This window comes from Poecilia reticulata, chromosome 16, assembly GCF_904066995.2.
Source record: "Poecilia reticulata chromosome 16, P_reticulata-male-v2, whole genome shotgun sequence".
NCBI lineage: Eukaryota > Metazoa > Chordata > Actinopteri > Cyprinodontiformes > Poeciliidae > Poecilia > Poecilia reticulata.
Window position 1 is genome coordinate 29,238,786 of NC_088845.1, and position 21,058 is coordinate 29,259,843.

The window sequence follows — 21,058 nt, forward strand, 5'->3', positions numbered from 1 at the left end:
CTCCTGCTCTCATGCATGAAGCTGCATGTCAACAGGAAGAAAATATTTTATCATTAACTGTCCTGCTGCTGCCGCAGACTCACATCTTTGATTCAAATGCTTTCCTTTTTGCGCAAAATAAGAAATAAAGTTAAGACATTGCCTAATTGTTATATGTAGAATAAATGTGATTCATTTACAACCTGGATAAATCAATTATTTTACATTTCAAACTCATTAAATGTAAAGTAATTATTTAGCCCTCCATGTCTCCATATTACTAAAACAATTTGTTTCAAATCAGTTCCTCTAGTGATGGTCTATATATCTTTGTAACATTACATCCCTTTTTTTAATCTTTCCTGCTTTTATAACTTTTGATTTAAGATTTGATTTAACTTAATTTAATGTGCTACACACTCTGCTGAATACAAATCAGGTTTAATAGAGCTACGCATTGACCTTAACCACGGCTTCTAACCACATCTGATTATTAGTTAATGAACTCTTTCAGGCTGAATGGACTAAGCGGTCTAGCAGAAAAGAAAAGAAAAAAAAATCATTATTATGTTTCGGATTTTTAAAAGGCTATTTTCATGTTTAATGAACAATGTTAACACAGCAGATAATATGCACTTTTATTGAAAGGCAGCACTTTCGTTCTCGGAATTAAAGCAACTTGACATTCGGAGAATAAAGAAGATGGAGCCGCTGCAGAATGACTTTTAGTTTGGCTTCTTCAAACTTATGGTAGCGTGTCGGTTTGATTTTACGATCCTTTATCGGAAAATTGTGAACGTTCAGATTAAATAGATGAAAACATAATGCACTGAAAAAAACAACAAAATCTTCCCAAGTATTTTCCTTCCAGTTTCAGGTGCAGATATTTTAGCGCACTTGAAACATGGCAAAACAAACTTAGAGGTAACTTTTCAGCAAGAAGAAGGAGCTTGTTTTAAGTTAACAATTGCTTAATATTGATGAAAAAATTAGTTCCACTGGCAGATTATTTCACTTCTGGCATTGTTTTAAATGAAATAATCTGAAACTACATTTGCCAGTATTATTATTTTTTTATTTTAAACAAGATGCTATATCTTGCTGAAAACTTACTTGTAAGTTAGTTTTGTTTAATTTCAAGTCAATAAATCAGTCAAGTTTAGTTGTATAGCACAATTCAGGTGTACTGAGATATCTGCACTAGAAACTAGACTAAAATACTCTGTAAGATGTAGTGTTTTTGTGGACTGTGTGTATTTAAGTACCTCTAAAAGTTTTGCTGAACTGGTGTGGATCCATTTATCACCCCTCTGTACCTCCGGCTGTATGTTTTTGTTTTTTTCCAGATTATCGGCCAAATGGAAGAGACTTCCGGAGCTCCACGCTGTCCGTCCCGGAGCAGATGATGTCATCTAACCACTGCTCCCGGTCGGCGGACATAAACCGGGCCCGGTCGCGCTCTCCCAGCGTTCCCCCACCCTCCAGGTAACCAGAGATCATTAAACTGGAGGACCGCCCTTGTTTTTTTGTTTAAAAAGTTGAGGGTTTGTTTTGGTTTATGTTTGTTGCAATCAAATATGTGTAACGTTGAACTAGTTTACATTCTTATTTTGTGTCTTGGACATTTTCAGGAGTGATTTTTTTCAGGGTTAGGAAGGTACAAAAAACTTTCAGTTACCTATTTGACTCACCTTTCTAAGCACTGCTCTGTCTCTAGTGATGTGTAAGTTCACCGCTGTGCCTGCGCAATGCAAAGTGACATTTTAAAAATCAATAAGATGCTTATTGGACAGTAGGGGGACAATTTGTGATGTGAATGATGTCTACTGACCAACTCAGAAGTCTTAATGAATTCTTCATTAGAGAAGACGAACATTGAATGTAATACTGTCTTTATGGTTTCCAAAGATACACCGTCTTTACATAAATATATGTACGGAAGAGGATTGGGGCGACTGAAAAAGAAAAGAGCAAAGAATTCTGACGTTTTCCTCTAAATTCTGACTTTATTTTCTGAATATTAAAATCTGAATTCTGAAATAAAAAGTCAAGGCCACTGAAAAAAAGAGATTTTCTGAAATGAAAAGTTAGAAATCTGAGAAAAAAAGTCAGATTTTTTTTTCAGTGACCCTTTTCTTCCTTATATATGAATATTCTGGGTTTAAAATAAAGAGTTGCTTCTGCTTCCCCCTCCTTTTAGCCACAAAAAACCTAAAGGTTCCTTCACTTTTGAACAGAGTTGACAAAATTTTTGCCAAAAATTTATATTTTCTGCTTTTTTTATGATTTCAATTTGCCTGTAAAGCATTTTTCCTTCTCTTTGAAAGCAGTTTTGATCTCATTCTACACTGTCATCATTTGCAGTAAATGCTGAGTAAACTATGTAGTGCTGACATGTATTTCACCCTCTTTATAGAAGATTCCATCAAGGGAAAGTTATTAGTTATCCTCCCCCAGCACTTATTCTGTTCGTCTTTTTATTTTTTTAATCTTTTTGTTGGGTCGGAAAATGTCCATCCAAGAGTCCAATCACGGCTTTGGCACCGCTGGGCTGCAGCTACTTTCCCCCCCGGCCAATCAACTTTATTTGTTATTTCAAAGGCTCAGCCTAAATCAGTGTCTGATACAGAAAATGCACTTATCTAAATTGTCTGGGAGAGCACTTCCTTGAGTGTATTCCATCTGCTTTAATTAACAGCATCTGGTAATTTATTTAAAACTGTTGAAAATGACACTGAAAATGAGTCACGCTGAAATTGTCCGTGTCTCAGTCAGAGCACCCGCAGTATTATATATAACAGAATTTTTTAAGTTTTACAAGATTTTTTTTTCTTTTTTTTTCCAAATGTATGTCTTTTTATTTTTCATTTTTGCTTTTGGATGTTCTGAAGCTGAAGTGACTGTTCTACAATGTGGCTTCAAGGGGAAGCAGTCTTGTTCAGAGCGGACCCTTCCTTTGACAAAAGTTGATGAACTGCAACATTTTTTGGTTTCAAAAGAAAACCATTTTCTTTGTACACTCTTCTACCTGCTGACCAACCTTACGTCTTACTGCCATGACCTCCAGGTACCTTGGTGCTTATGTAATCCACACCGACCTGATGACATAGGACCTCAGAACTGGCTTAAAAGTGTTTTCTGAAAACACTCGTGATGACCCTGGTGATCACATGTCTTTGAATTGTGCCGCCCCACCTACTCTTTTTGTAGAACTGGTGTGTCAAAGCTGCAGTACGGAACTTTTTGCTAAAACTGTGACCATGTCCTGACATGGAATGTGAGGCAGAAAATCTGTGAAGAAAATCGAGCTTCCATTTGCATAAATGCGCCGCTCCCGGTCAGAAACAACCAATCAGAGCCAGGAGGGACATCTCAGTCCCTTTCAACGCGTTCAAACTCAGGACTGCCTGTGTGCTGCTGCTTTGCTAGAGACTAGCAAGCTAACGACTAGCGTAAGCTAACGTTACAGGAAAACTTCCCATTAGTCGGGTTCTCGACAGGCTCCTATGTGGGGGGAGGAGCTGTAAGCACAGCAGAGATAAAGGGGGAGGGGCCTTTAAGGGGTGCTTGATCAAACTTTCAGGCTGAGTTTAAGGTTTTCTCAGAACTCTCTACTGCAGCCTTAAGTAATTTTTAGGACTCCTCCCTGTCCTTCCCTCAGCTTTCTTTAAGTTTTTATCCACCTTTGAAAACAAAAATATACGCACACCTACTAAGGCCATTTCTATCGTCTTCAAATTCCATCTTTGGCAGACCTTTGCTCCTCAGCTCTCCATACTCCGTCTTTCCGCCCATGATTTTTCTTTCTGTCTTCCAAACGTCCCCCTCCTCTTTCCTTCTGCCTTCATCGTCGCCTCTCCTCTTCCTCCTCACCATGTCCGATCCATCTCATCTCTGTCTTCTTTCCTCCCTCCATGTGTCTGCAGCCATTTTCTCACCTTACCTCGAACCAGACACACTCAGCCTGCTGGCGATCCTCAAAGGGACCTCAGGTATACTTTTGTCTGAGTTTGCATGTAGCCTCATCTCGACACATCCTCTCTTAGTTCTCCACCCACAACCCTTAAGGTGCCTCCTGCTTTTATTTGGTTGTTTCACACTTGACACTCACACTGTGGGGCGTTTTCCTGCACGCCGTCGTCAGTAAAAACGAAGGTTGTGAAAGTGCGCCTGTGGTGTTTTGTCCAGTAGAGGGGGTTCCCCCAGAAGAGATTCTCTATCCGTGTAATCGGATCAACCTGCAGTTTTTGACTGATGTCTCTAATGGAAATCCATAAGTAATGTATGATATCACCAGCTGTGTGCGTAGAAGGGGGGGGGAAAAAACTAAATTGAACGCTTATTTTATACCGTATTTTTTTGCCAGCCGCAACCACGGCGTGTACCCAATCTGCAGAGAGGAAGCAGTCAGGTTACTGCGTTCCACTCGGATGACCCGTGCCTATTCAGAGGGCGCCTACTCCTCCAACTTTGCCCACCAGAGGTATTGAAGTGTACCACCACAACATCTGTGCATCATGTTGTGGTCTCCTCGAGTCGTACCTCGTTCGTCTGTGATTTTATTTATTTTATTTTTTTTGTCACCGTGAGAGTGATGACTGGAAATGATATCTTCTCTGATATCGTTTTTTTTTTTTTTTTAAAGTCATCACAGCTGTGGAGTCAAGCAGTTGTGAAAACACGTCTGCACAACTGCCTGTGTGTGTGGAGACTCCGAGCTCGTGGCGCTGCTGGTGTCTGTGCCGTTTCGCTGGTTGTGTAGTTAACTGCTGGCCAATACTTTACTGTTGTTGTTTTTGATGGTGTCGTTTCTTTGTCCATTTTCCATCATGCCGACAGCAGCACTCTATGTCAGCCCAGTGATGTGGAGTTTTTTTTGTCTCATCCTTTCTATGCTGTTGGCAGCAGTTTTTCATTCAACTAAAGTTTGGCATCGTTAAAACGCATTACTCTAAATTTGCCTTTTTTTGTTTTTTTCTGTGATGCTGTCCTGATGTCCAGGCATATCTAAGAACATTGTCAATGTCCTGGAAAATTACTTGAAAGTCAAGAATATACATTATCCTTTACTTTACGGAAAGGCTTCAAGTGGCTGAAGTCGCCTGTTTTTTTGCCTATGAGGATGTGTGTAATTGTAGAAATACAACAAACTATCCTTAATAACAAGCTTTTCTTTACTACAAGCTCAGCCTGTACGTACAGTTTAGAGCAGAAGCATCTACACAAACACAATCAGCAGGAATGTCATGCTAATTTGAGAGTTCAGCTTTTTTTGTTTTAAAATTTATACCATTCAAAATATCACTTTTTTTTTTTTACCAGTTGTTAGGTGTACAGTTTTCAACTTATTGTGGATTCTCTTTAGTCCACATCAGATCAAAGTGATATGTGTAGGCTCAATAAGTTTCCATTAAATTATTAATTTGAATTAATATGAGTTGCAGCAACATTTAATTTCTCTTTGGGATCAATAAAGTATTTTTGAATTTGAATTTGAATTAAAATGTCTCTTGGCAAGTTGCAGAGAAACCATTAACGAGACCCTGACGTGATTTTTGTCTAAACGTTTCACCTCTCTTATAGTCAGTGTTGGTAGAGTTCATGTAAACAGGTTTGTATCGCAGCGCAGACGCAGCTTTTCAGCAAAATTGACAAACTTTTATTAGGATGGACACCGAAGCTTAATGTTCCGATTCTTTATCCAACCAGAATCGTATTCCTGCTGGGCAGAACTTGGGCAGAAACGTTTGCCCAACTCTCAGCCAATGAGCTGCTAATTAGAGGTCAGGTTGGAGAAAGAACAACAAGTCCATCTCTGTTGCTCTCTGGGAAGTTTGGCGGCTTGCAAAAGTATTCACACTTCATTGAACTTTCCCATATTTTGTCAAACAAACATAAATATGTAAAATAAGAATTTTATGTGAAAGACCAACACAAAGTGGTATACAATGGCGAAGTAGAAAGAAAATTATATATATATATATATATATATATATATATATATATATATATATATATATATATATATATATATATATATATATGGAGAAATTTCAAGGCCATAAAATGATTTCTCTCTATATTTGTATTATTTGTGTAGGCAGCTGCAAAACTGTGGAGACTGACACAGATGTTCCAGTGGCTTGGACATGCATCAAAACTGTTTTTAAATAGATTAAGCAGACTAGTGTTAAGCTTCTCAAATGATCCTGACCTTGTTGAAAATGTGCGGACTATACCAGAAAAAACAAAACAAAACAAAAACAGATAACTAGTCCAAATATATTCAATTTTATCCAATTCTGCCAAGAGGATTGAGGAGGTATTTGGTCAGATTTATGCCAGAGGCTTTGTCAATGGCTGCAAAAAATATTTGGCTGACCTGCTAATGGAGCTGAAATTAGTGGGAGCTGCTTTTATACGTTTGTATTTTCTGGCAAACATGAATAAAAAACTGTTAATAAGACGTTTTTCCTAATGGCTACGGTGTGTGAACGTCTCATTAGAACTGCGTACGTCATGCAGTGCCTATAAGATGATTCACCTGTCATTGCTTTTACAAATCAGTCAGGACACAGTTTGACTTTATTTATTTTTTTACATTTTTTCAATAAAAAACAAGAATTTAATGTAAAAATGAAAACTAATTTCTACGGAATACTGAAAAATAAAAAGGTAATCCGTTTTTTTTGTTGTTTGATGTTTTTTTTGTTTTTTTTTTATTTCTTTGTAAAAAAGTGTTTTTTTTTTGCTTTGTGTAACGTGATTGACTTGTAAAAGCAATTTAAAAAATATCCAAGGTGAATACTTTTTATAGGAATTGCATATGCTACATTCTGTGCAATATAAATGAAATTATGGATATCAAGAAACATTTGAGCTTTGTGGCACATGCCCTCTTTTTGAGCCATGCAGTGTAATTGTGTTACGAGTTTGAGGCGGTCTATACCGACACATGGGAACACAAATATTCCAAAGCCAGAAAACTAAAAGACCCCAGCAGTGGTTGGAGGAATTAAAAGTGGCTAAATGTATTTTCTGGATGTTGTATCACCATGGTAACCACTAAGATGTTGTTTTCTACCTGTTGTAATCTGAAAGGACATCTCCTCTACTGGACAACTGAACTGCCTGACTCAACCATCAGCTGGAGGTTTTGACACGAAAAGGAAAATAGAATACATTGTTTCATTTCTTTTTTTTAAGATATGTGTTTCAAAATTCTGGGTTATAGTTTGATAGAATTTAACTCTTTTCTGTTCAATTTAATAACCATAAAAACGAATCTGAGACAAACTGAGTTTTCTGTAAACATGAGTACAAAGGTTCATGTTGATCCATTTTGTTCTAATGGAGTTCAACTCTGATGTTTTTGGATCTTTGATAAAAAGCAGGTAAATTCTGTTCAAGTATCAAACAACGTGCATGCTCTAACCTCCATACAACATTTTCCGTTTTTAGACTGTGATTATGTTTTTTTGTGCACTACTTTCACGCGTGCTCTCAGTTTACTCCCTTTCTTTTTTCCTGTTTGTAACGGTTAATGAAACACGTCTGCACTGTGTGTAGCTTCTTTAACAAAATGTGAAACCTCACCGTCTCTTTCCTTCTAGCTTCCCAGGACAATATTTTCCCTCCTTCACACTGTGCCATGATTGTAACACAAATGTTTTAGAGTAATAAATGCATCAAAAGCAAATTCCAACTTACACGCCACATTTTACTTAACATCTCACACTTTAGGTGAAAAAAAATGCATATCGCATGGCTGTTCTTTCAGTTTAGGTCTTTCTGACTACAATGAATTCATAAAGTCAACCATAAAATTAACAAATAGCAGGAAAATGTAAAAAAAAAAAAAAAAACTTTACAAAAAGAGGCTTGTTAGCTGACCAAACAAAAAGCATATTGGTTTGTTAAGACAGTTATCTACTGTGCATGCATTACTGTTTTATTATTATTATTATTATTATTATTATTATTATTATTATTATTAGGAAATATGACAGTAACATTTTGCATCCCGTTTTTGGATGGTTTCTGAATAATTTCTCAATTTAAACACTCATATGAACAAATGAATTTACACTTCCGGTAAAAAGCCATAAAATAAATTAAACTGTTATTCCAGTGACATAATTTAATGCTAGAAAAATCAATCCTGCTGGCTCAAATAGCGATGCACATAACGAGCCCTTAAAAACACACATGACTGTGCCAGGGAAAAAACATTTTCTGACCTAATGTCACAAACATAAACATACAGAGTTTTAACTGGAACCATATGCTTCGGTCAAGTGAGACTAAGATTGATATTTAGCACCACTAAACTCTCCAGGCGGGTTCGGAGTGAAACAAAAGGCTCAATATGAAAGCGTCTCATGTCCACTGTTAAGTTATGCGGAGGCTCTGTGACACTGTGGCTGTGTTTCTCCTCCAAAAGCTCCGGGAACCTGGCTACAGCTAACGGCGTCATGAACTCTTTGAAATACCAGAATATTTTTGGTAAAGAATCTGATGCGTAGGGTATGCTTGAAATGATGCAGGAGGACAGAAATAATTAAATTAAATTAAACAAAATTAAAAAAGAATCCTTGGTGGACTTGGTTAAAAATGCGTTGTCGATGGGTTTTACACTGGAAAATTATCCTAAAAATGTGACTAAATCAGGGTTCTTCCCTGGCCATGCTCCTCAGGAATAAATGTTATGGGGAAGAAAAATTGTTCAACTACCCAGGACTGTAAATGATCTAGATTGTACGACGAGAGTCAAAATATCTCTCTCTGCGCTCCAGTCTTGTGAAATGTCGTCTTGGCAACAGCAATCATAATTGTGCCACAAGTGATTAGATTTAAAGCAAGTTATTTCTTAAATGGGATTTTCCCCTCCCACCCCCCAACTCTAATGTTTTCAGCATTAGAGTTGCAGTAGGTGACTTTTATAATTTTTTACAGATTTGCTAAAACTGCCACCATGTTCTGACAGTAGAATATGAGACAGATAATGTGTGAAAGAATCAAACTCCTCCACCTTTTTCCTGTGGTCCTGCTGCCATCTTCAGAAACACTCCGCTCCCAGTCGGAATCGACCAATCAGAGCCAGGAGGAGGGTCTCAGCGCTGTCAAACAAACTCGTGTATGCTCTGTTCACACCATTCCCCTCAAGTTTGATCAAATATGAAAAAAGAAATATAATAAAAGTTACCTAGCTTTAAGTGTGTTTTTTTTCACTTTCAGTGCAAAGATAAGCTGTAATAACATATTAATTTAGTTTAAGGCTTTTTACACATACTTACCCAGGTAAAGTTACAAAAAAATGTTGGCACAATAAATAAATAAATCGCATATGTTAAATATGAACATTAGAAATACAAACCTCCAAATGAAAACAAATGATGTAATGAAGACATATGTACTTCATTGTTGGTGTATTTTTCATAATTAAGAGAAAAAAACAAACACATTCCAGATCCAATTTCCTATTTAAGGAAAAAAAAAAAAAAGCTTAGTGACTATTCAAAGTCATAATAAATGTACAAACCTGCACTCCAACATACACAGAGGGAGCGAACATTTTCCGTACTCACCATGCCTTCTTCTAATCCAGCTTTCTGTCCCAGCCCAGCTGGAGTCACACTGAGTGCCTGCCTGTTTCTCAACAACCTCTGTAGGAACCACGGAGCCATGGATAGACACGAGTTTCACAGCAGGTCCCGCTCGGCAGACCAGCGGCCCACTATAGAACGCCTCTCGTCCCGCTCGCGCTCCACCGAACGTCCCCACGACTCTTCCCTCATGAGGTCGATGCCGTCTCTGCCGTCCGGGAGGTCCGCGCCCCCCTCCCCTGCCATGACGAGGTGTGATCCAGAGTGGAGAGGCTAGCGAAAAAAGACTTAGCAACTAGCTGTAGGTTTTGGCTACTCAGTCATTTTCCAGAGTCGGCGCTGTACTGGAGGGGGTAAAAAAAAACAACAATAGAAATTTTAAAAGTAGATTTCTGTTTTGCCACCTAAATCAAAAATCGACAAACTTGAGTTTGATTAGCTAACACTGGGATGTTAGCAATAGAAAATTTTTATAATGTGAGGGTCTGTATGTGTTTACTGTATATAGGAGATTGGATGAGTGTGTGAAATTAAATAGGCAGCAGTCTCATGTGATTTCCCATGGTATTCTGTGTTTTTCCAGCAGAATACTTTGATAATTCAACTCGATTTTACCGATTTGCAGAATGTTTTAGTTCTATACCATCATTTTGAGCTTTAAAGGGGCAGTGCTATGTATTTTTCAGCCACGTAGTGTCATTTTATAGCACAATTCAGTAAATATGTTACCTTCAGTTCACATAAAGAAATGTGACTAAGTAATTTAAAATTGAAACTGGACCTCTATCGCTTTAAGAAAGTCCTGCTCTTTCCGACACTACACTTTCAGAAAGTCAGCACAACATGGCTTCTTTATTAACCCTTTAATAATGTTTTTACCAGTATTGCACTAAGAAGTAGCTTCTATAGTAAGCTCAGCCGATGTGCAGTTCCACCAGATGTTTGCTAACTGCTGCTGGCTAGTCTGAAGGAGCTAAGTGAACGAGTCACAGAGGAGAGCTGCTCTGTGATGCAAAGGTTTGGAGGAGGAACTGCAGCTCGAAGGCGGAGCTAAGTCTACCCAAACGTTTTGTGCAACTTGAATGGTCGCCATGGAGATTGAAAGGATTGCTCAAACATGCATGAAAAAATCTAATCAATTCTCCAGGTATGTTTTTGATGAGAAAATAGCATTACAACATATTATGCAAAGCTCAGAAAAGTCCATTTTACGTAACACTGTCCCTTTAAATCAACCAAGATTTTTTTTGTCTCGTCCTCCAGCGTTGCTCAACCTCTGTTAAAATGTTTGTGCAGCTCAAATCTAGCGCAGCCTTAGAGACTTGTTCCCTGAAGCTCGTACCCAACCTATTCCTGACTAACTCATACTGTATGAACAACCAACCCTGCTTCCCAACTAAAAACACCTCCAGTCCTTCTCCTAATGCCCCCTGCCTTACTTTACCTCACCCTCCTCACCCCAATTCACTCCATTACCCGTTCCCTCAGCAACCCCCCCCCCCCATCCTCAAAACCCACTTGGCCACTTTTCCCCTCTTTATTTCCTAACAGCACTGTGGATGTTCTGTATTTTCTTTACACATAACTCAGGCACATTAATCCTAACCCCATTAGATAGCTTGCTACCTCTTTTTTTATTATTATCATTATTATTATTTCCACCACACTGCTCATACACTTGTGAGTATAGCAGTGATGAGGGTAATATTTTTTACTTTGATTTCATTATTAACATCAACTGATGCTGGTTATCCTTGCGATGGCATTGTGGTTTTTTTTTTGGTTTTGTTTTTGTTTTTTATTTAATTTACGTTTGATTTCAAGCTGTTGAGAAACGGTTTGAACGCATGGTCGCACTGGTCCGCTGGATCTGCATTGAACTCTTTTCTCCCTGCAGCCCGATGAGTCGACTGTACATGCATTCGTCTCACACCGAGCGTCTTTTATTGCAGATCAGCTCCCTGCAGTTGATGTGACCATCAGCCTCCATATCATGTGCCAAAATGTCATCTGTTCAAAACCCACATCTGTTCAAAACCCGGAGAGTGAGAGTGAATTGAAGGGTTAAAATTGTCTCCTTCTCTTGTAACACCAGTGATGTACAGAAGAGGATTAGTGCCAATAAGAAAAAAAAAAGTCTGACTTTAATTCTGACGTTTTTTTCCACTCAGAATTCTGACTCTTGATCTCAGAAGATTAAAGTCTAATTCTGAAAAAAAGTTAGAATTCTGAGTTTTACTGTCCAAATTATGAGAAAAAAGTCAAAATTATTCTTTTTTTTTCAGTGGCCCTAATCATCCTCCACACTGATGAGTCTGAATGACCTCTAAATATTATTCAGTGTCATTTGACAATGGTCCAAATGAATTATTGACCAAAAATAAAATCATATTCCACCACTGCTATAGTGGCATGACCTAACAAAAAGAAGGTGTTTTTGCTGTAAATCTGTGATGTGGGTGCAACATGGCCTCGCCCCACATCTTCCACCTTCTCTCTTCTTCTGCTTCATGCTGGTGTCTTTTTGTCACTCAGGGCACATCCTCGCAGTGGATCTGTCCAGACCAGTCCCTCCAGTACTCCCATGTCCAGTAGACGAGGGCGCCAACTCCCACAGCTTCCACCCCCAGGAACAGATAGAAGTAAGTCACTAGACGTTAGCTAACCATGCTGCTTTGTTACTCGAAGCACTCGATGATTCCGCTGTTTGGGTCCTAGGAATGGTCTCCTGACATTCACGTTTTGACGTAAAAATGTGAGATTATTTGTCTACAGAGTTGTTTCCACGTGTGGTTTGATTGATGCGTTTCTGTTTTCTGGTGACAACACAATCCACCTTCATTTGGTTTATTTCCGTTTCTCTCTCAGAAGACGGAATTGAAGGAACACAGTCAAATGAAGGTTTGTATCTGGTTTGTGGTTTTTTGTAGTCTATCAGGCAGAACATTTTGGTTGAGTTGTATTTCTCTGTGAAAACTCAAACCTGGTCTGCGATGCCTCATGTCTTCGCACCCTCAGCTTGCCTCGTCTTCATTTGTTTCTGACCTCCTGGTCCATCTGGATCCTGCAGGTTCTTCATAAAGCCCGTATCTGAGCTCATTTGACTGTCTTTGTGTGGACTATCGACTCTTTTTGCTGCTCGGACGTTTCATCAATGTAAATTATTAGTAATTCTATATGCACAAAAAACATGAAGTTCTTTAGCTTTGCATGACCTCTGGGGAAGGAATTGGACAAATTGAAAGAAAAATAGATGTAGGGTTGAGTCTTTTTAGAGAACGTTGCGAATCCACGGGGGCTTTCCTTAAGTTCTCTAGGTCTACCAGTGTCTACTTGAGTCATTTTCACTTTCTTTATTCCTTACTTTCCTTCTGTGTCTTTCTGTCTTAAACCAGCTGTACTTCTGTAGTTGGGAAATATTTCTATAAAAAGGACATTTTCCAATGAAGCTTAATGTCAACTGGTTAAGTTACCTGATCTGAGGTAACTTAGCCTTCCTTCCTTCCTTCTTATGGAGAAGCTATGATCTTAATGAAGTGTGCCCGTCCTTACCAGCTGTGGTTGGAAGTTCAGCTGCTTCTCGTTATAATTAAAAAGTGAATAATTTTCTTTAAACTTTACGTGCCAGCTGAAGAGGCAGCAGGAACGGAGGGAGCAGGACCGGAGAGCAGGGCAGCTGAAGCCCTCAGTGTTCCTCCAGGTGTGTTACCTTCCACATAAACCTGCTCTAAAGGGGAGTTCCTTTTGCAATAAAAACCATTTGGGTCAATTATGTACAATACTATTAACGAAAAGAACTTACAAAGCGGGTAATGTCTGTTTTAGGGGATTAATATGCACTGTTGGTGGTTTCAGTACATTCACCCATAAGCTTGAATGAATGATGTGAATGTTGGCAGAGACGTGGGTTCCCCACAGTTCCTACTTCCTACTCGCCCATCTGTTTATGTGTTCTGTTTGCTTTGTTGACTGAGGCCATAACAGTGCTAACTGAACTAGCTAATTGGGACAGACTTTAAAAAAATCAAAAAAGAAAACACTAAACAATTTATCAAGCAATCAGAAATCATCAACAGCCTTCACTGGCATGGTTGCAAACTGGCACATTGTCCCATCAGTCCAGTGGATTCTTGCTTTTTTATGATACAGGTTGTTTTTTTTTAAGTGTTACCCTCAAAAATGTATCTAGATGCACTCTTTGGATTAGATGAGAAGGCAGAGTTTACAGGCTCCAACTTAATAAATTTATAAAATCTCGTTTCTTCCTTCTAAATCTGTTATGTTCAGCAAACTCTTATCCATGAATTTAGACACTTCCTGAAGTTATGGAGCTAAATTGGGGCCATAGAGTTTAAACAAATTAAAACTGGAAAAAAAAAAAACAAACAGAAAAATTGTTCAAAACTACTTTCAGAAACTTTCTGTTTCAAAATATTTTCCAGTTTTATACATTTTGTTAAATTATTATTTTGGTTTTTTTATTATTATTATTTCTCTTTTGAACAAACTTCATGGCCTCAATTTAGCTCCACAGCATAAACTCTGCAGCGCGCATAACTCAACAAAGTATCGTTCAAAGTTAAAGCAAACAGTCTCTTGGTCAGTGGTGTGTTTGTGATCTGATCTGTGGGACGATGCTCTACATTGCTTCAAAGTTTCATGGCCTCATTGTCTGACGAGCGTCGATCTGTTCCTAGCTGCTAACAGCGAAGAAAAACCCCAAGGTCCCCCTGTAAACGGAAGGAAAGGCAAGTCCTCTGAATGCAGTGACGCTTTGGGTTTGCTGTGGAATCTCCTGTTCTCCTGCCTCCTGTCCAGCTCGTGATTAAAGGTGTAACAACACATCAGTTTTAGGTTCAGAAGAGCAAGCCCAAACATGAGTTTAGCAGTATTTTGGGATAAAACAATAATCTAGTTTTTTTTTCATTTTACTAAAAAAAAAAAAATTTTTATTTGTTTGGGACATTGAAGTTTGTGTTCATTTCCCAGAGGTGAGTAGAATACCCAAAAACTGTATTCACATATGAATTACACTACTTAAGCATGTTTTACTCATGTAAAAGTTAAAACTAACCGTCTAAGAAATCACCCAAGTAAGAGTCAAGTATTTCAAAAAAAAAAAAATGCCACTCAAGTATTTTGTAACTATTCAAATGATCTGATTTAATATTTTAAAACAATGTCATCAGACAGACAGAAAATGTAAAGTTGTACAAATTCTGGTGATTTAGAGACTTAAATGAAAAAGGTAATACAAATAGATAACCTGGTTACAAATAACAGGAGAAATACATTACATATCGGATTGGATCATTGTAAAACTTTTAGGTAGTAAAACAGAGATAATTAAATGCGGTGCAGTTTTTACAAAAAAAAAAAATCTGTCATCAATATCTAACAAATGAACCAGCTGCAGCGTTTTCACTGTTATTACCAATCCTTCTCATATCTGCCATATTGTTGCTGTCAGAGTTTCAAACTTACCTGGTGGCAGAAACTAGTTTGAGCTTCTCAGTCCAGTCTTTTTTTTCATAAGAAATATACTTTTTTTTTTTTAAGTGAGATCTTGTTACACCTCTATTCTCGACATCTACTTACTGTGATTTGTTTTAGTCTTATTAGTTTTGCACATTTCTATGTTCCTTTAACTTTGTTTTGTTTGCTCTTCTTGGATTGAACAAATGAATCCCTGTATGTCTTAAGTAACCTGAACAAATTAGAGATACATGTGTATCTAATATTATTACATTTGTTGTGATTTCTAGCTAGCATGCCCTCTTCTACCTTCAATACATCCTCCAATATCTAACCCAACCTTAATGCTAATGCTAAGTTATTTTACCCAGCTCTAACAATCATTTCTACCTTGAATAACAATTATTATCAAACATATGCCCATATTTTTTAAGTATTTAATAAGATTGGAACTCTTTCTTGAGTGCTATCAATTCAAGGACAATGTTTTAAATTTTTTTGCAGCTACAACAAATCTGGTAAAAGTACAAAATATACAAAAGATCTTTAGTATTTTTTGTTTTCCTGCTTTGCTGCAGGAAAACATCAACTAAAAGATGAAGCAGAATCTTTTAGAATAATCAGAGACAGTTTTCTCAGCTGGCCAGCAGATGGCAGCATCCTCTCAATCTTTAAGCAGGAGCTGTCGCTGCTTTCAGCCTTTTTCTCTTTCTTGCTGCTCCTGGTGTTTATTTTTTACTTGCTTATCTTTTTGCATGTTACAACTCAATTCTACAATTTTTCCTCACATAAAGTACAAAAAAAATTCTCCAAGACAATCTGGGGCTCTCTGTCCTCCAGTGAGTGTATGTGTGTGTGTATTTCCCATAGAGGTGACATGGGAGGACCAGCAGCGAGGGCTGAATGGCTCTTTGTCTGACGGAGGGTCTCAGCCACACCCCTCCCTCACTGACGCAGGTTGGTGGGTTTGAGAGTGAATGTGTGCTGCTTTAAATGACACTATCAATTTTTGATTGTCAGTCATACAATGGTGTAAATAGTCCAGCCAAATCACGCTGAAAAGGATATAGTATCTCAGCAGAAGTTGAAGCAGGTTCATCAGTGTGTTGTTTAGTAAAATAAAGAAATGATGGATCAGTAAACACACAGGAGCTTCTGTTAAAGGTTACTAGTGTTAGACGTTTTCTTTTGACACACTATTAAGGAAGACATTGCTGTTATAACTTTTAACTTTCAAATTTAGTAACTTTTAAAAAACATAATTAAATATAAAGCATAAGCTTTTATATTTAATGTAAAGCATTCTAGCCTTCTAAAGTGCTGTTCTCTGCTGGAGAACAGGGCGTACTGCATGTTATTGCTGTTCTTGTACTCATAATGTAAAACAATAGCAACAAACAATTTTTACTGTTCTCTTACGTGTGCGCGTGCGTGTGTATGTGTGTATGTGTGTCCTATGGGGCCCACAGTGCAGGCCCCATAGGAAGAAGTCCTGTTTTCAGTTTCAGGTCAGGGTTGGGCTTTTGAAATGAATGAAACATTAACGGATATCAATTCAATGTGTGCGTGCGCGTGCGTGCGTGCGTGTGTGTGTGTGTGTGTGTGTGTGTGTGTGTGTGTGTGTGTGTGTGCGTGCGCGTGCGTGCGTGCGTGTGTGTGTGTGTGTGTCTTTCCACAGTGTGAATAAAACCAACTAGTGGCTCCATTTCATAAGATTTATTTAAAGACATATTAGGCATAGCTTTTCTCTTTTGTTCCGGTTTTCCTATGCTGGATTTGTGTGACATCCTCCTGTCTTGACGTTCTGTGTATGCTGCATTGTACTTCCAAAGAATCACATCTTCATTAACCTTTGAACTAAGTCTCTTTTTCTCTTTGCTAATACAACGTGTCCTCCAGATTCCATTGATTTTTATTCTTTATGCTACGGTCCTTTAGATTGTAGAAACTGTCACATTTTATCAGACAAAGCAGGAGAATAATGAATGACATCAAAGCCTCTAAAGTTAAAAGCTTTTTAATTAACTTTCTTGCATAAATAGATACAATTTTATACAATTTGACAGAGTGAAAAGCAACATTTGTACCATTTTAGAAGCTTGAACCCTAAAATGAAATCAAATTGCAATGCTTTTTTTTCATGTTCAACAGAGACCCGTGCTGTCAGCTCAGAAATAAAAACATTTTGTGATCAAACTTACCGGCTGGCTGGTTGGCTTTATGTGTGGGACGTTCTGAATGTTCTATCAGCTGAATATTGTCTGTTATATGTAGATAACTGACTGTTGTTGTGTTCCTAAGTGATATATAGAGAGTCAATCTTTTTACATTTCAAGTTATTGCCAGTGAATATAATTTTGTTCATTATTTATCTGTAACTGTGTCTTTTTTTTTTTTTTTTTTTTTGGTGTGCGTGTTTGTTTGTAAGACCTTGTGGGGACGATTTTCCTGACACATACTATGTTGTGGGACTGAAGCCTAGTCCCCCACAAGGAGAAACACAGTTTTTGGGTCAGGGGTCAGATTTAGGACTAAAGTGTGAATTGAGTTTTGTGTAAGGTTAGGGTTAGGGTTAGGATTAGGGCAGGGATGCCCAAAGTCAGTCCTCGAGGGCCGGCATCCTGCATGTTTTCGTTCTCTCCCTATTGATAGTAACAACCTCCTCAGTAAGTCAATGTTCTCCATAGGCCTCTAATGAGCCATCATTTGATGCAGGTGTGCTAAACCAGGGAGAGAACTAAAACATGCAGGATGCCGGTAAGGGTAAGGTTTAGGCCAGGGGTGGGCAACTCCAGGCCTCCAGGGCCGGTCTCCTGCAACTTTTAGATGCATCTCTACTTCAACACACCTGAGTCAAATAATGAGGTCGTTAGCAGGACTCTGGAGAACTTGACCGCACTTAGGAGGTGATTCAGCTGTTGGATTCAAATGCGTTGTACCAGGGAGACATCTAAGAGTTGCAGGACACCAGCCCTTGAGGACCAGGATTGCCCAACCTTCGTTTAGGCTGTAGAAATGAATGGAAGTCAATGGAAAGTCCCCACAAAGATAACCACGCAAACATGTGTGTGTTTCTTAAACAGACTCGTTTTTATCTCAGGTCTCTTGGTCAGCAACACAACATCGTTTTTGTTCTTGCTCTCATTCCACTCTTAATTTGATGATGCTGGTCGTCACAAAGAGATGAAAGCTAATGAGTCACCTGTCTCTGATTGCCTTTTTATTCATGCTCCACTTCATTAAAAAGGCATTAATTGGGTATTAAAGAATCAAAATGCTAATTTTGCTGGAAGGTGGTTTGAAAAATGAGTTGTGATGTGAGCGCTGCTTCAGATCAGGAATGAAGGTTGCGTGGTAAAGGGGTCAGAACGACTCCGAGGGGAAGCGGTCACACGTGGAGCGGTGGTAGCTCATGTGCTAACGTCCTGCATGCTAACGGGTTCCTGTTTTCAGAATCATGACTGCTGCTAGTGAACTGGAGGGTTCAGTTCAGTTTGTAGAAATAAAAAGTCAGTTCTAGCAGGCTGCAAAGTTATTAATAACATAAAGGGGAAGAAAAATATGATTATGAATTCCGCATAAATATATCAGAGAGAGAGTGAAATGCCTTGGAACAGGAACTTACTGCTGTTGCGTAACATAATTTCCTGAAACAAACCGGATGACTTCTGCATGCGTCTGCTTGTCAATGTGTTTACATCTTAACACATACACCTGCCTTCTACTTTGCTACAAGGTGACATTTTACCAATTTCACCTTCTTTTCCTTTTTCTTTCTGGTGAGACACCAGCTGAAGGAGTTGGCTGTTTTTTCTTTTTGTGCACTCGCTGCTCAGTCTCTTTAGTTCCTGCTGTGTTTTTTTTTTCTTTTCTGTTACTTTTCCAGGCTGTCTCTCCCCACAAGAAGCGACATCCACTTCTTCCTTTACTCCTTCTCCTCTCTCTGTTTCTCTCGCTCTCCAGTTTTTGTCAGGTTTGATCCATTAACATCTCTTTCCTGTTTCAGCTCTTTTTTCCCCCCCAGATTTCCTTCCCCTCTTCAGTTTCTAATGACTAAACTCTTGGCCTCTGCCTTAGCCTCTCCCAGTCTTGCACCTTCTTGCTCTGTTTCGACTTCCCACAACGCCCATGGTGGAGTTTGTGTGTTGTTGGAGAATGTGATGAATTTTGTTTGTGTCCTCTGTGTTTGCTGTTTTGTCAATGTTGTGTTGTATTGTTGTTGTGTTGTGTTGTGCCCTCCCCGCCCTCCACCACCAAACCCCATCTTCCTCCCCGACCCTCCTCCACTTCCCTCTCATTCTAACTCTTCAAACCTGACACATTCAATGATGGCATCACCCACCCCTCTACAAACACACACACACACACACTCACGCACACTGTCCTCCTCCAACTTGGCACCCCTCCCTTTTTTACCCTTTGTGCATCCTCTTACATCCATGTTCCTCTCCTCTGTCTGTGTCTGTCCATTTTGTGATGTAAACCCAGAAGACACGGACTCACCAAGTTGGACGAACTCAGGTCTGTCCCCTCTTCTTCTGCTGCTTCCTCTTCCTTTCTTGCCCGCCCAACCCTACCCTCCTCCCCAGACCCCCATCCGCCTCCCCTCATCCCAGCCGTCTACTCTGTCCGCGCTTTGCTTGACTCCATTCTCTTGCACTCTTTTAGTTGCCCTGATGGCGCTTCCAGCTTCTGTCGTGTCTGTAACTTTATTTTCTGGGCTCAACGATAGCAAGTGTTTCCAGAGCTGTTTCATTACAGCAGACACTAACTGTGTTTCCATTACATATGTGCGCAAATGCTTGTCGATATTCTGCTGATGTTGAAAAAACATAATTTCACAATTCCGATGTTTCCACCCTAGGTGGAAACATTCCTACCCTAACCCTACCCTAACCCTAAGAAATTCAATTAAAATCACACGTGAATAAGCTTGCTCAGGCGATAAGTTATTAGCAGTCATGTCAGCGACAGATGTGAACGGTTACATGAGTTATATTTATAATTCATCCATCATTTATCAGCCATCAGAGGAGACGTCTGCATCTTATTCAGGCGTTGGAGCAACAAGCTCCTTGTACTTGGGAGCGACTACGTATGCGCCATTTTGGAGAAATTGTAGTGGCCGATTTTACGGAAGAGCTATAGATTCAACACAACTTTTTATGAGTTGTTAAGCTGTGAGAGCTCTGGTGGAGCCACATTGTCCAACCCCCCCCTCCAGCCCCCCCTCCAAACATCTGGCTGTTAACTCGTGAAATTTGCAAAATACATCTATTTTGATATGGTTGAAAAACTACCTTATACTAGCGCAAAAAATATTTTAGCAAAAAAAAATGAGTTTTTGAATATTGGTGTGTTTCCATTAAGGTTATTTATTTCCGTCATTTCAGTTTATGCATTTCTGGGGTTAATGGAAATGCAGCTCTTTTTATAAGACTGTTCCTGCTTCCTGTTCTCTTTCACAATTAGGTGGTAGCTTGATGATGGCATTTAAAAACCTTTAAGATGCTACGTTTTTTGTTGTTTATTTTGACGTTGGTCTCAGATTTCTCATGTGAATTATTTGTTCACACATGAGAATCTTTTTACATCTTACAAAGAACTATGAATGCAAAGATAATCCTTCAGAAATACATTTCATCAGATGAATCAAAACATTGTAAAAGCAGTTTAAATGTTTAGCCAACATGACACAGTTTACTGTATCTAACATTACAATGGAATGCCGCGTATACAAAAGATATTCTCTAAAGAAAGATTTCCAAGTTTTTGTTGGGTTTTTCCAAGGTTTTCATTTGACAAAAAATATTTAGTTGATTCTATCAAGTTGGAAAACAAAGCAGAACTCAAATAGTTTTATCTAGTCTTCACAGCATAAAGGCTAGAAAAAGAAACTAGAAAAAAAATCTAAATCATAAATTATCCATACTGGATAGGTTTGAGCTTAAAAATTGACAATGTACATCGCGGTAGACACATCAATAGAAATTTCAATA

General features: G+C 38.7%; 1 protein-coding gene across 44 annotated transcripts in view; it reads left to right on the forward strand.

Moving 5' to 3' along the window:
• The window catches only part of rims2a (regulating synaptic membrane exocytosis 2a), a 161,687-nt gene that overhangs the window by 103,702 nt on the left and 36,927 nt on the right, over positions 1-21,058 (forward strand). For 26 of the 44 annotated variants that reach the window (XM_017309469.2, XM_017309459.2, XM_017309471.2 and 23 more), the window contains 5 exons: positions 1,326-1,464; positions 4,346-4,462; positions 9,651-9,836; positions 12,120-12,226; positions 19,548-19,580. In XM_017309469.2, coding sequence (XP_017164958.2) covers positions 1,326-1,464; positions 4,346-4,462; positions 9,651-9,836; positions 12,120-12,226; positions 19,548-19,580 — 582 coding nt within the window. The remainder of the gene's footprint in view (positions 1-1,325; positions 1,465-4,345; positions 4,463-9,650; positions 9,837-12,119; positions 12,227-19,547; positions 19,581-21,058) is intronic. The other 18 variants (XM_008431821.3, XM_017309480.2, XM_008431854.3 and 15 more) reach the window with 5 other exon arrangements.